Source organism: Loxodonta africana, chromosome 14 (genome assembly GCF_030014295.1).
Source record: "Loxodonta africana isolate mLoxAfr1 chromosome 14, mLoxAfr1.hap2, whole genome shotgun sequence".
Classification (NCBI taxonomy): Eukaryota; Metazoa; Chordata; class Mammalia; order Proboscidea; family Elephantidae; genus Loxodonta; species Loxodonta africana.
In genome coordinates this window covers 54,730,308-54,745,002 of record NC_087355.1, presented here as the reverse complement: position 1 = coordinate 54,745,002, position 14,695 = coordinate 54,730,308, and the positions used below count along the sequence as shown (strand labels likewise).

At 39.2% G+C, this 14,695-nt stretch overlaps 1 protein-coding gene across 1 annotated transcript in view; it reads right to left on the bottom strand.

Moving 5' to 3' along the window:
* Window positions 1–4,665: 4,665 nt before the first annotated feature.
* The window catches only part of RIMS2 (regulating synaptic membrane exocytosis 2), a 404,721-nt gene continuing 394,691 nt past the window's right edge, over window positions 4,666–14,695 (bottom strand). Inside the window, exons 21-25 of the mRNA XM_064267988.1 lie at window positions 13,465–13,606; window positions 9,249–9,361; window positions 8,624–8,725; window positions 7,232–7,371; window positions 4,666–6,323 (exon numbers count right to left, since the gene is read on the bottom strand). Of these exons, the coding sequence (XP_064124058.1) occupies window positions 6,105–6,323; window positions 7,232–7,371; window positions 8,624–8,725; window positions 9,249–9,361; window positions 13,465–13,606 (716 nt within the window). The 3' untranslated portion in view covers window positions 4,666–6,104. The remainder of the gene's footprint in view (window positions 6,324–7,231; window positions 7,372–8,623; window positions 8,726–9,248; window positions 9,362–13,464; window positions 13,607–14,695) is intronic.

Genomic DNA, 14,695 nt, shown 5'->3' with positions numbered 1-14,695 from the left:
AGTCTAACAATTACAGACAATGGATGGGCTTGCACTGGAGATTTTATTTTCTCTATTTACTTGCCAAGCAGAAGTTGTATGGCCACCTCTTAAGGTTTCCCTTGTTGCTATGAGATTGCCCTTCATTGTCAAGATTTTACAATTCTATTAGACTTGCCCTTGGCCAAATTGTGTTAATTAGGACTCACAATTGTAAGTAGCAGGAACTCAACAAACTACAGTTAGAATGTGTGGGATCTCTTGGAAGAGCAAGCATGTGGCTCATCTTTGGTCATAAAGGAACCTACGATGTAAAACCTGCAGGACTCTCTTCAATTTCTGCCTCCTCTTTGCTATGTTGGCTCCCTTCTCTCTTACCTTCAACTGACTTATATCATGTATCAGAAAACATAGCCACTGGCCACTTCTGACCTTTTTCCCATCTAATAGTTTTCTACCACAGAAGATGTATCTTTGGTATCAAGGCAAAACAAAACAAAACAAAGTTTCCACAGGCAAGAGTACAAATTGACCCAATTTAAGAGCCAGCACCCCCATACCACCAACAACCGGGGTCACAGGGTGGAATTAATTAGAAGAGGCAGATCCCATGGGAACAATATGGATGGATCAGAAGGATGAAGCATACTAAACAATAGGGGCCCCAAGCCGCAAAGCAAAATGACAAGAAGCTGGTACTCAAAAACATTAAGGATACCACAGGTGTCTTGAATTGAATTGTGTCCCCCCCCAAAACATGTGTCAGCTTGGTTAGGCCGTGATTCCCCATATTGTGTGGTTGTCCTCCATTTTGTAATTGTAATTTTATGTTAAAGATGATTAGGGTGGGATAGTAACACCCTTACTAAGGTCACATCCCTAATACAATGCAAAGGGAATTTCTCTGGAGTGTGGCCTGTACCATCTTTTATCTTATAAGAGATAAAAGGGAAGCAAGCAGAGAGTGGGGACCTCATACCACCAAAAAAGCAGTGCTGGGAGTAGAGCACGTCCTTTGAACCTGGGGTTCCTGCACAGAGAAGCTCCTGATTCTGGGGAAGATTGATCACAAGGGCCTTCCTCCAGAGCTGACAGACAAAGTCTTCTCTTGGAGCTGACACCCTGAATTTGGACTTTCAGCCTACTGGACTGTGGGAAAATAAATTTCTCTTTGTTAAAGCCATCCACTTGTGATACTTCTGTTATAGCATCACTAGATGACTAAGACAACAGGTTTAAAGTTTTTTTTTTTTTTTTTGACTCAATCATGTGCAAACTATGTTGATGACAGTAGTCTTTCCGAAAATATTTGAAAAGGAGAGTCGCTGTTAAGACTAGCCAACTATTTGGCACTTATAATGTGTTTAGTGCTCAGCTTGGTGCTGTGCTGGGTGCCAAAGACCTACAAGCCATAGTTTTTATGCTCCAAGATTTAAAAATCTACTGGGATTAATGACTGAGTAGCATTTTGGGGGAGTCCCTGGATGGTGCAAATAGTTAACATGCTTGTCTGCTAGCCAAATTGTTCGAGGTTTGAGTCTACCCAGATGCACCTCCTTGGAAGAAAGGCCTGATGAGCTACTTCTGAAAAATCAGCCATTGAAAACCCTATGAATTACTGTTCTACTCTGACACACATGGGGTCTCCACGAGTTGCAGTGGAACTGGAGCATTTTGGGAACCATTTTAAATATAATTTTATAGATAATTAGCCCTTATCAATTATCTCATTTATGAATAGATTTTGTATCAAGTTTAAATTAAAACTAGCTTCTTAAAGTCTCTTTGGTTTGGAAATAACCTGACTCATGGCGACCCCATGTGTGCCGAGTACAACTACTTCATAGGGTTTTCATGGCTGCGACTTTTCTGTCTCCTGAAGCACACTTCTGGGTGGGTTCGAACCACCAACCTTTTAGTTTGTAGTAAAGTGCTTAACCGTTTGTGCCACCCAAGGACTCTGTGCCTAGAGTAGTGCCTCAAAAATAATAGAGAATAAATATTTGTTCATTCAACAGATGTTTATAGAGCATCAATGTGTCAAGCATCGTTCTAGCACCGAGGATGCAAAAAAGAAAAAAACAGACAAAAAAACAGACATGGTTTCTGTCCTGAAGGAGCGTACATGCTAGTCGTAGTGCTGATCTATTGATAGACGAGTATCTGGTTCAAAATGCTTATTTCACAGGAAGAAAAACAATGCCCAAAGAGATAAAGTGTTTGAATCGAGTCATGTGGAGAATTTGAGTGGCCTAGCTTTTTTTTTGCTTTGCTTTTTTGTTTTAATTTCCTCTTGCAAGCTGCTTCTCAATAAACAATTCACAAAACAAAGGTTCGCAAATGAACTTCTTTTTACTGTCCATGAACGCCAGCAGAGTGTTAAGGGCATCAGGAGCTGCAGTGGGACTTTGGCATCCAGGGTCCCTTGGAGAGAAGATGTTGGCCTCCATGGTAGCCATGTTGTTACAGTTTAGTTGGGAACTGCTAATGAAGAGCTCAGTCCTAAACAGGGAGCTGCAAGAAGGGGCTCACATGGATCATTTTTGAGGAAGTAGAAGGGCTTTTCAGGGCATATAGGGAAGGCAAGGAGATTTTCACAGTAGGAGCAAATGAACAGGAAAGAAAGAGAGTAGATGTTGTATACTGAATAATGAAAAATAATATAGATAGTATGGGAAGACTGGACTAGAATTGAGCCCTTGGGAATGAGGAAAATGGCTGATTCAAATGGAGAGAGAGCTGGGCTTGGATTTCAGCTGGAGTCCTAATTACATGTGAATCCAAAGTAGCTCTTAAATTTAGAGCCTAAAGAGTACTCCCACGGAACTCTGCTGCCCCCCTCCCCTTTGAGAAACTGCCCTAGAAAGATATGGAGATGCCCTCTCACCACTTCATTCTCACAAAATAGGAGCCAGTCTCTAAATGGATTGTTGTATGTCAGGTTACCACACATCTCCCCATTTGAAAAGGCACTCTCGCACAAAAGCTGAACTGACCCATCAGCCAAAGCACATCAGCACGAGGCCAACTGTCACTCTCGTCATCTTCTTCTAGGGACTAGCAGAGCCCTGTGCAGTGGCTCTTTGTGACTCTGCTACCAGTGAAGGCCAGGAGGTCATCAGAAATCTCACTCCTTTCACTCATAAATCCTGTGAGTTGCTGAGTCATTCAACCAGAAATCACCTTGATCCAGAACCACCACCTTTTTTTTAAAAAGCAGTGACTTCTAAATGGTGTGAGCAAAAATCCTTCAGCACTTTAAAGAAATGCTTGGCTGAGGGCTGTTTGCTAATGCCAGCAGACTGTTTCTATTCTTGAGAAATAGAAAAAGATGATTTTCTTGTCTTTAACCTGATAATGTGACTTCCTGGAATGAGCCTGGGGACGCATGTGGAAAAGAGAAGTCAGAGAAAACACTGCATACAACGTCTGTAAAGAAAATGTTTTATTTAAAGTGTTAAATACGATCACCAGAATGAATTTGATTTACATTTGTTGGTGTTCATTACAGGACTAATCTGCCCTTTTTTTTCCAACTGGAATTCCCTTTACTTTGAAAACATATTATGTACAGGGCAGCAATGGTCACTGGAACAGTGCTATTTACAGGACTAAACCACAAGCTGAGGTGCAGACATGTGAAAATTAAAAAAAAAAAAAAAATACACCAACTTTTAAATAAATACTGCATAATTTTTTTTTTTAATGACAAGTATGTACAAATATTCCATACGGTCATGTCCTCCTTATTAAAATTAGAAATAATTCATATAGGAATATGCACAAAAGATTATGTGACTGCATCTTAGTATCAGGAAAATGGTAAACGTTTATTCTGAGGGATAGTATAGACATTATAAGTCTATTAAATCAATTGTTGCTGGTACACAGGTGTCTAAATTATTTCAATAAAGTTTTTTTTCGTTCTTTTAACAACTTTACCTGGGTCCAACGTAGATCTCAGAACGTCAAGACATAGTCTCGGTGTATTTCATGTTGCACCACATAAAAAGAAGGCATTTTTAGTGATACTCATTTTAACTTTTGTACCATATCAAGCATGATAGTTTATACTGGTCAGCACTGAATTTCCCAGAAGATCAAAGAAAACAATTTTTATGCATGGCCTTAATTTAAAGTTAAGCAGAAGGTGTGTGGATTTCCAAAGTTATTGCAAAAAATTAAAATCAATCAATAAGACAGTGTTATTAAAGTGTACATAAACATCCAGAAAGTATGGACGGTCCGTTACATCAACCAGTGACAACTTTTCTTCTAAGTAGGGGAATGTAAGAGAAATTTGACCTTGCAGCACCACCCAATGGTAACAACTGTCTGTAAAACCAAAGGCAGGGGTTTCTGACATTAGGGGAGTTGCTTGGAGACTGTTGGTGATGGCATCAAGGGACCGTTAATAGGCATACTGACTTTCTTTTAGTCACCTAAAAACTGGAGCTTTAAAATTGTTGTTGCAAATTTCTGTTTACTGTATTTCTTTAGAAATATAATTTGTGAAAAATTGAATTTTACTACAGAAAAATGAATTAATAAACGACCCCATGTTTCAGGGTTCCAAATTTTTAGCAGTTTCTATTCACATAAAAAAAAAATAGTAAATGGAAATTGGCTAAAGGAATTGCTTTAATTAATTAAAAAAAAAAAAAAAAAAACCTAAGACCTTCTAGAAATAATACTTGAACCCCTGTATGAATAATGCTGGTGCTGAAAATAAATTTATCAGGCATTACAATGGCCACATGATTTTAGAATTTTCCTGTAGAACTGAATTTTGAAGGTGAAAAAAAAAATTACCATGCATTGTACAATAAATTGCAAAAGTTCAAATATCTTCTTTATCAAATACATGCTGACTTACTTTAACATACTCCCAAGTCATGTTGCAAAATCCTTTTCAACATGCTTGAAATAAAGAAAGCTCTTACTTTTTTTTTTCCCCCGTGAGAAATTCGGAAATTCAGAAGCATCAACAGCCCTGAATCAAACATGGGATATAAGAGAATACCAGGTCAAAACTTTGCAATTTTTTAGTTCACTCTGCTGGGGAGAAGTAAAATGAAAGATTAAAAGAGGGCGAAGAGGAATGGCGAGACAGAGAAGAGGAAGAGAGGTGTGAACAATTTGCACATGATATTGAACTTCATAAGATTTATATATTTAACATGGAAATAAATCGAGTACATTATATGTATTTGTCACATAAAGAGAAATTTAAGTATCTTCTAGAAAGGATTTTCATTTGTAATGTCTGCCAAAACACAGACTGTGATTAAAGAATAAACATGGTGTATCTTTGTATCACCCTGTTGCATTCTCTCCCCATTTTAAAACCATGCACTAGTGAAATTTATTTTTAAAAATAATATAAACTGTTGAAAATGGCTGATTTTTATTTTATTTTTTGCAAGTTGCAGCCCCAAGAAAATAATTTAAGTATTCAGCTAATCTGTGTCCATGCAAAAAAAAGTCTCTTTAATTTCATTCCGTACAGTGTAGCCACAGAATCTTGTTTTTCAGAGTCCTTTTACACATCTTGGCACTGTAAGTGATGTGCCTCCTGGAGCTACAGAGTCACTGCTATTTGCGCCGGACTGCTCCTGGTAACTGTCCAGAGGGGGTCTGGTGTTTTGTTCTGGACCACTTCTTTGGTCTCTTGCTTTTCACCTGATGCTTCTAGAACTTCACTCCTTGACTTGTAACATGGCTTAATGGCTGTATAGCTCCATTTCTGTGGCATAACAGGGCTTTGGGGTCAGAGAAATGAAGAAAAAGGAACAATAAAAATATAAAGGTCCCGTTGAAAAGGGCAATTGTTGCATGAAACTAGCTGATTCTTTAATTAATCCATGGCTTCAGATTGGACCACAACTCGAGTGTCACTGAACTCCAAACCCGATAATTCTTCATTGCTTTGCTCTTTCACCTGAGGGCCTTCGTTAGGGCACAATGTGTGCAACTTCCTCTGAGAACACAGGATCGCTTTGTATCCCTAGAAACAGGCTCAGGAGACACAACAGTAAGCATGCAGTGTTACCAGGGTTTGCGACCTGTGGGTGTTTTTTTCTTTTTTTGTAACGCTGGTTGCTAAGACAACAGTTTTACAGCCGCTATGAACGAGAATAAGAAGGTCCGGTTGAGCTTTCCAGAGACGATTGGGAAGCTCTTCTTGTCAGAGGCGCCAAGGTTGGATCTACTAGGGAAGAAGGGGGAAAAAGTTTGAACCATCCAATCACCATATTGGATAGCTCCAGTTCATCTAAAAGTATCTGGGCCACTCCCATAAAGGACTTGTGATCCATGCGGCCATAATCTCCCCAGACAATGATCTGTTGGCAAAATAAAAAGGAGAGCAACATCAGTATAATTGTGGACATAAAAACAACAAAAAAAAACTTCCAAAGTAAAATAGATTTGATTCAGTTAATGATCTGACATTAAACATCATGTTAAATTAAAAAAAAAAAGTTGCTGTCAATTGATTCTGACTCATGGTGACCCCATGTGTACAGAGTAGAACTGCACGCCATAGAGTTTTCAAGGTTGTGACTTTTCAGAAGCAGACTGCTAGGCTTTTCTTCTGAAGCACCCGTGGGTGGGTTTGATTCACCAACCTTTAGGTTAGTACTCAAGCACTTGCCGTTTGCACCATCCAAGTACTCCTATCATGTTAAATAAAGCACAACCAAACCAAACTGTTGCCATCAAGTTGATTTTGACTCATAGCAACCCTAAAATTGACAGAACAGAATTGCTCCACAGGGTTTCCAAGGAGCACCTGGTGGATTGGAACTGCTGACCTTTTGGTTAGCAGCTGTAGCTCTTAACCACTACGCCACAAGGGTGTCCATCATGTTAAATAAAAAAAAAAAAAATTTTTTTTTTTTTTTTTTAAATAGCTGTATTTAATTACCTGTAGTTAAATATAGCTACAGCAATTAGTTGTCTCTAACTACTGGAATCCAAAGGTCCATTAGAAAAACTCTACTGGAGGGTTAAGATCATAAGCACTTTAGGGAGACTGGGGCCTAGGTGTGACAGGGAGTTTGCAAATCTATGATTCACTTTAAAGGAAACAGCAGTATGCAGACTTCTAAAGCACTGGCTACTGCTTTGATGTTCCAAGGATTCCCAGCTGTGGGGAACTGAAAGGAACGTGACATAGACATTGGGTACGAAGTCTGACTCCAAGAAAATACTTTCTCAGGTAGGTAAGGAATAAAAATTCAATAAATACCTGTAAAACCTTTCCTTGAGGGCTTTCTTCAAATGATAATAGCTGCTGGTAAAGGGGTTCCAGCGTTTTCCTTGCTACTTTTGTTTTCTTTTTGGCTATGCAGACTCCATTATCCAGTAGATACACCTTTACATATGGTGCTTGGGAAAGAAACACAGAGGAGAAGTGAGGAGCTTCGGCTATGAAGTGGACCCTGCCCACTCACAGGTGTGACATCTTATGCTGAACGGGCTTCCACGTTATGTCAAAATCCTTAGATAAACAACAGATGATTATCATCCATTCATGTAGTTTTAAGTGGTGCTGACATAGTCTCTGAAGTGATTCCTATTTTCCCATCAACTGGTTTTATAGATGACAACAGTGGATTAAAACAGGTGAAATACTTCCAGCCTCTAACAATATTTAAGAGAGATATTGTACTCTGTGTTTATCAATTCTGAAATCTAACTTAACATGCTTAACTCTATATTGCTTTACTCACCCACCTCCACAAATTCCTTATTTATCATGCGAAAGAGTGTGTTTGGTGGAGGTGATGGCAGTACAAGACAGGGATAGGGTTTGATGTAATACGTTCAAATTAGCTGGGAAGAGGCAACTAATCATGAATTTTGTGGCTTGGAATTTATCTGAGAGACAGTTCATAAAAATCATTTTTATGCATGTATAAATCATGATATTCTTTACAGCAGAATGGGTTGACTAGCTCCAAGAGGTCTGTAAACACAGCTGTCTTAATAACCACTGCAAGGGTGTTCAATAGGTGACATGTATTATAATTTGAAATTTCTGCAGGGACAGAGAAGTTAAGAGATTGAACATTATAAGTGAGGCAGCGCAAGTGGTGAGGTTAGAAGCCAAGTTTCAGAATTGTCAATTATTATTCTATACATCATTTTCCATGACTTCCAGCATCTTAGATTATAATGACATTTCACTACTAAATATATAGCACCATGATAAAAAATTATAATAGTGCTTCCTTTTCCTTCTACACTACAGAAAGTAAAAGTCTTAGTATGTCTTAAAATGTCCCACAGACTTACGCTACTTGGAGGTCTGCGTCTATTTTCATTCTAATTCCAGAGCTCTAAGGAATCTCAAGGAGAATTTTGAAGCTCTGGATAAAGTGTGGTGATTTTTATTTTGCAGTGGAGTCTACTACATGTGCCTTTATTTAACAACTTATATTATCTCCAGTAGATCACCCTCATTAAACGCTCAGGATAAACACATAAAATATTATTGTCCCAAACCAGCCATATAATTGACTCATCCGTTAGCCTTGATTAACTTAAAATAAGGTTTTTAGCATCTAATAAAAAACAAAGTGTCTAAATGAAAGGCATGGATTATGAACCCTAACCGAAGAACCTCTCCCGTTTTTACCTGGCAGTGTCTTAGAACCTGGTTTGACAACAAGGCCGCGGGCCCGAATGATTTCCACCTCCAGCTGTCCTTTTTTGTCCATCATTCCTACTTGAATGTCACCTAACAGTATGCGGGGAAGAAACAAACTTGCCTTAGCATTTAAACAAAGTGGGAAAAACATTTATGCTAAAAATCTTGGTTTAATACTCCTTCATCATTTCCCAAACATTTTAAAATATTCAAACATGTTTAAAGTTTTAGGTCAATAATGTCTTACTTTAAAAAACATTATGAATTAAGATAGAAAAAATTTAGTTGAAGACTTCTTATTGTTAAGCTCTAAGATACTTCATTCTTGCTGATGATATTAAAGACTATGAAATAAACTCCTTGCCATCAAGTCAATTCTGACTCATAGTGACCCTGCAGGATACAGTAGAACTGCCCCACAGGGTTTCCAACGCTGTAAGTCTTTACAGAAGCAGACTGCCACATCTTCCTCCCATGGAGGGGATGACAGGTTTGAATTGCTGACCTTTCGGTTAGCAGCCAAGCCACCAGGGCATCCTCTATGAAATACAGACAATGTAATTTTCAATAAACCAAAAGAAAAGTAATGGGATCATGTGATAGAAATTCTTACCCATTGCAGGTGTAGCCAGAGTCTGGCGCCCCACTAGCTGGGCAGGGCCAAGGCCATCCAAAAAATCACTGAATTGGCTATCAGAGGCCAAGCGGACGCCAGGGAAAATCAGACTAGAAATAAAATAACAAAAAGGATTTAAACTTTCAACCCCTGTTTACTTTAGGCAAGTTCAAGTTTCCCTCTAGCCTCCTTCCCTGGCAAGAGCAGTCAGTACCATTATTTTATTAGTTGTATTTATTGGCTCTCAAGCCCCACTCTACCTTCCATGGCTCTCCCTCTGTATTCTCTGGCTAACCATGTATACAACGAGAAGCACTTTACACTGTATCAGAGGCATCTGTCTATGTGTCTTTCTTTTTCTTGGTTTGGAGGGCAGGGACTGCGAATTATGTCAGTAACAGTCAGTCAATACATATTGAGCACTCACTACACACCAGGTATTATCATATGTAATCCTCTAAGTTGCACTCTGAGATAAGATTCTATTATGAAACCCTCCTAGAGATGAAGAAGCTCTTCTGGGTCATTCCCATAGGTATACAAATTTTCTTCCACCTTAAAAAAAAATCTCTTTCTTGCTCCATCTCCCTCTCTAGCTGGTACCTTGTTTTGTCTCCCTTCCTTTATAGCAAAATTCCTTGAAAAAGTTGTCTCTGTGTGCCGTCTTCAATTTCTTTCCTCTTATTCTCTCTTGAAACTTAAATCAGCTTTTCATTTTCACTACTTGGCTTAGTCATCTAGTGCTGCCATAACAGAAATACCACAAGTGGATGGCTTTAACAAAGAGAAATTTATTTTCTCACAGTCTAGTAGGTTACAAGTCCAAATTCAGGGCATTGGCTCTGGAGGACGGCCTTCTCTCTGTCAGTTCTGGAGGAAGATTCCTTGTCCTTAAACTTCCCCTGGTCACGCAGCTTCTCGGGCACATGGACCCTGTGTCTGAAGGACACGCCCTACTCCTGGTGCTGCTTTCTTAGTGGTTTGAGGTCCCCAACTCTCTGCTTGTTTCCCTTTCCTTCCATCTCTTGAGAGATAAAAGGTGGTGCAGGCCACACCCCAAAGAAACTCCCTTTACCGTGGACCAGGGAGGTGACCTAAGTAAGGGCGGTGTTACAATCCCACCCTAATCCTCTCAACATAAAATTACAATCACAAAATGGAGAACAACCACACACGACCTAACCAAGTTGATACACACATTTTGGGGGGACGTAATTCAATCCATGGCACTACTCTACCAAAATTTCTCTCATCAAGGTCATCTAATGACCACAGTGCTAAATCCACCTGTCAGTACTCAGCTAACTTAGCATAATAATAGCAGTTGACACAACCGATCCCTCCTCTTCCTTGAAACACTTTCTCTAATTTGCTTCCTGTACCCCCTAGTCTCCTGGTGTCCTCTTTTGCCACTCTGCCTCAGTCTTCTTTGCTATTTCTGCCACTAAATCTTGGGAGCTCAGTTCTTTGACCTCTTATCTTTTCTATATGTCTGTATTCCCTGGGTGATCTCATCCAGTCCCCTGGTTTTAAATGCCTACACTGATATCTCCAGCTTGAACTCTTCCTTGGACCACAGACCTGTACTCCAATTGTTTAGTCTATATACCTGTCAGGATGTCTAACAAGCACCTGAAACTTAACTTGTCCCAAAGTAAGCCCTTAGCATTGCTCTCCCCTAAAGAAATCCAACTCTGTTCTCCTCAGAGGTTCCGCATCTTGAAAAATGGGAACTTCATTTTTCAACTGTTCAACCTTGGAGTTATCTTTCGTATTTCCTTTCCTTCTCTCATTATTGTTGTTGTTAGTTGCCACTGAGTTGATTCTGACCCATGGCAACCTCTTGTGTTACAGAGGAGAACTGCTCCATAGGGCTTTCTTGGCTATAATCTTAACAGAAGCAGATCGCCAAACCTTCTCTTCCGTGGTACTACTGGGTGGGCTCAAAGCACCAACCTTTATGTTGGCAGTTGAGTGCAAACTGTTTGCGCCACTCAGGGACATTTCTCTCATTACCTGCATCAAATACATCGATAAACCTTATTGGCTCTACTGTCAAAATATAACCATAATCTGACCTCACTAATGCTACCACCCTGGTCCAAGCCACCATTATCGATCTTCTGAATTACTTCAACCACCTCTGATTGGTCTCTCGGTTGCCACTCTTACCATGTCAGTGCTCTGCTCAAAACCCTCCAATGACTTCACATCCTACTCAGGGTAAAAACCAAAGCTCTTACGATGGTATGTAAAGCCTATATAAGCTGTATACTACCTCCCCCAATACTTTCAAATCTGCTACTACTCTTGCTCTTACTCTGTAGTGCTACCCTACTCACTTCTGATGTCAGCCAAGGTCTTACTTCAGGGCTTCATCATTGCCTCAGCTTGGAATGTTCTTAAATACCCATATGACTCACTCATTTCTTTCAGATCTTTACTCAAAAGTGCAGTTTGGCCAATTCTTTCTCATGGCGACCCCTGCGAGTCACGGTAGAACTATATTCCATAGGGTTCTTGATGGCTGATGTTTTGGAAGTAGATCACCAGCTCTTTCTTTGAAGGTGTCTCTGAATGGACTCAAAGCTCAAGTCTTTTGGTTAGCAGCCAAGTGGCTTAACTGTTTACCACCGGAGGGCTCCTTTTCCTGTCTACCTTACACAGAATCATAAACCCACCCTCTAATATCTCTTGTCTTGCTTTATTTTTCTCTTGTACTATATATTTTACTAATTTTCTTTGTATATATAAACTTTAATAATTTATCTCGTTTATTGTCTATCTTCTCCATTAGAATGTAAGTTCCAGGAGGGTGGGGTTTTTTGTCTGTTTTGTTCACTGTTGTATCTCCAGTACCCAAAACCATACCTGGATCACTGTAAGTACTCAATAAATACTGTGAAACTCAATTGATTCATCAATTAAGATATAACTTGCCCAAGGTTATGTACCAAAAACCAAAACAAACAAAAAACCCCGAAGAAACACATGAGAACCTTGGCCTATTTGATTCCAAAGTCCATGGTCTTAACCACCAGCTGGTATTGCCTCCCTTATGTGATTCAGAATTCCCAACTTATGGCACAGTGCCTGTAACACAGAGTATGGCGAAGATTTGTTGAATGAATTCATGAGTATTCATCTCATTTCTCCAATAAGACTATAAACATCTGGAGTACAGGGCCTATAGTTTAAATATTTTTATATGTCTAGCAGTATCTAACACAGTGCTTTACAAGCAGTCAGTGCACATTTATTTTTTACTTGACTCTCCATCTCTTTTAAGATTTACATCAAATCTATTTCTTACCCCACCCCCAAATAGTTAATTCACACATTTTAATCAGTCTCCATAAATATTCCATATAGCCTTATCTATAAATGTATGGGAACTGTATATATCTTTTGTATTTATATGATTTTGCTAAGACAAATGACCCTTAGGGCATATCATCAATACTATGCTAGCAGCTCCTAAGGCCTCACATCTACGGACTAACCACACACAAGTTATTTCAACATCTGATGCTTCCATGGTGATGACAGGGTGAGGTCAGTAAACCCCACTTTTCTCTATCAATGTCTTTACACACCCATCTGTGGACCAGCTGATTACTGCTAATTTGCTGGCAACAGGGCTATACAATCTTTACAAATGCTTTAAAAAAATATTTCAGAGACAGCTGATTCAAAGGAAAGCTACTTAAAAAAAAGGTCACCAACTTTCTTGATGCATTTTTTTTGGCTACTATCTAAACTGTTACTAAACTGTTTATTGTTGCATGAAAGTAAGTACATCTCAGCATTCCATTTTTTTTGTAATAATAACTCTTAGAACAAAGATGAAAAAATTAGCATTGTTTGGGTAGTGTGACATGAATGCTTAATCTTTTTGTGCTTTTATAAATTATTTCAAGCAAGGACCTGATCCTTTATTTGCATATATTGTGAGAATCACATTTTAACATCTTGCCATTAAAGCAAAACGCTTTATCCCCAAACCTATTTCCCTTGATATAAAAAGCCAGAGATGTCACACGGTTCAGAGGCATGTGAGCAAAAGTGCTCTTCACAGGAAATCAGCCAGTGAAAATTAAGATGGCGCTGCAGAGCCCGTGAGTTAGCTTTGTGATGGCACAGACAGTGGAACAGGGAAGATGGTTTCTGCCTAGGCCTGGAAGAGACACACATTCCAGCCAGCCTCACTCACTTTCCTTCTGAACTATAGCTGTTCATGCTGCCATCGGTAGACTCTCGGCTCGCCTGTCGAGTCATCCAGTTCCTCATTTCCACTGCCAGACCTGTCTCTGTACTTCTCTGGACAGTGCTCCGTAGCTTTTTACCTCCTGCTTCTGCAGAGACAGAAAACAAAAGAGGTAACAGTTTTGTCATACTAGCTGGTAACAACAACAAAAAAATCAGCCAAAGCTTTGAGATCCTCAGATGAGAAAAGCTGCATAAATACAAAGTGCTCTTATTAAGACAGAGAGAAAGGTGTTTAAAACAATGTCTTGTTGAGTGGGATGAAATTTTTCTAAAAAATCTTCAAGAAGCACAAAATATCATTGTTTTATTTCCATTTAAAACAGTGTTCAAATTGGTAACAGAAGAAACACAAAGGTTCAACCTAAGTGAAATAAAATAAGCTTTGTTTTCATTGTAATATTTGAATGCCAGATTTCCTTATGCCCATCTTTTCCCTTTTCTTTTTTTTGTTACAGTAAAGGAAATAGGCCTTCATGCTATTTACAAAGAACAGGTGGTGAGTAATCCTCAAATTCTATTTTTTACTTTCACAATAAAATCTATCTCTGTAAGGCGATAGGTATTAGAAAGCAAAGAAAGCCATGCAAAGGAGATAACCGTGTTTGATAACAGCTTTACAGCTGTGGGTAACTTCTAGAAAATTTTAGAAGCTTCTCAAAGCTATGTGAAAAGAGCTTTGAAATATTTGGTTATGGATAGTCACTGTCCTCAAGGATCTTCAATAGTTTGGAAATGAGGTTTATTTACAGAAGCCAATTAGAAGACCAATGTTGTTGCTGTTGTTAGTTACCATCAAGTTAATTCCGTCTCATGGCGATCCCACATGTGCAGAGTAGAACTGCTCCATAAGGTTTTCAAGGCTGTGACCTTTTGGAAGCATATCACCAGGCCTGACTTCCAAGGCACCTCTGGATAGGTTCTAACCTCTAATCTTTCAGCTAGTAGTCAAGTGCTTAAACATTTGTGTCCCCTAGGAACTCTTTAGAAGACCAAACAGGAAATTAAATCAAGTACCACAATAGAGGTAAGAAGTGCTCTCTGGGGAGGTTAGTGTGGAAGGAGCTTCAAGAGGGAATAGAATTTGAGCTGGCCTTGAAAAACTGGTAGATTGGGACCAGAGGAGAAGCAAAGAGAGAGTGTCTTGGGTAAGGGAAACAGCATGAACAAAGGTGCAA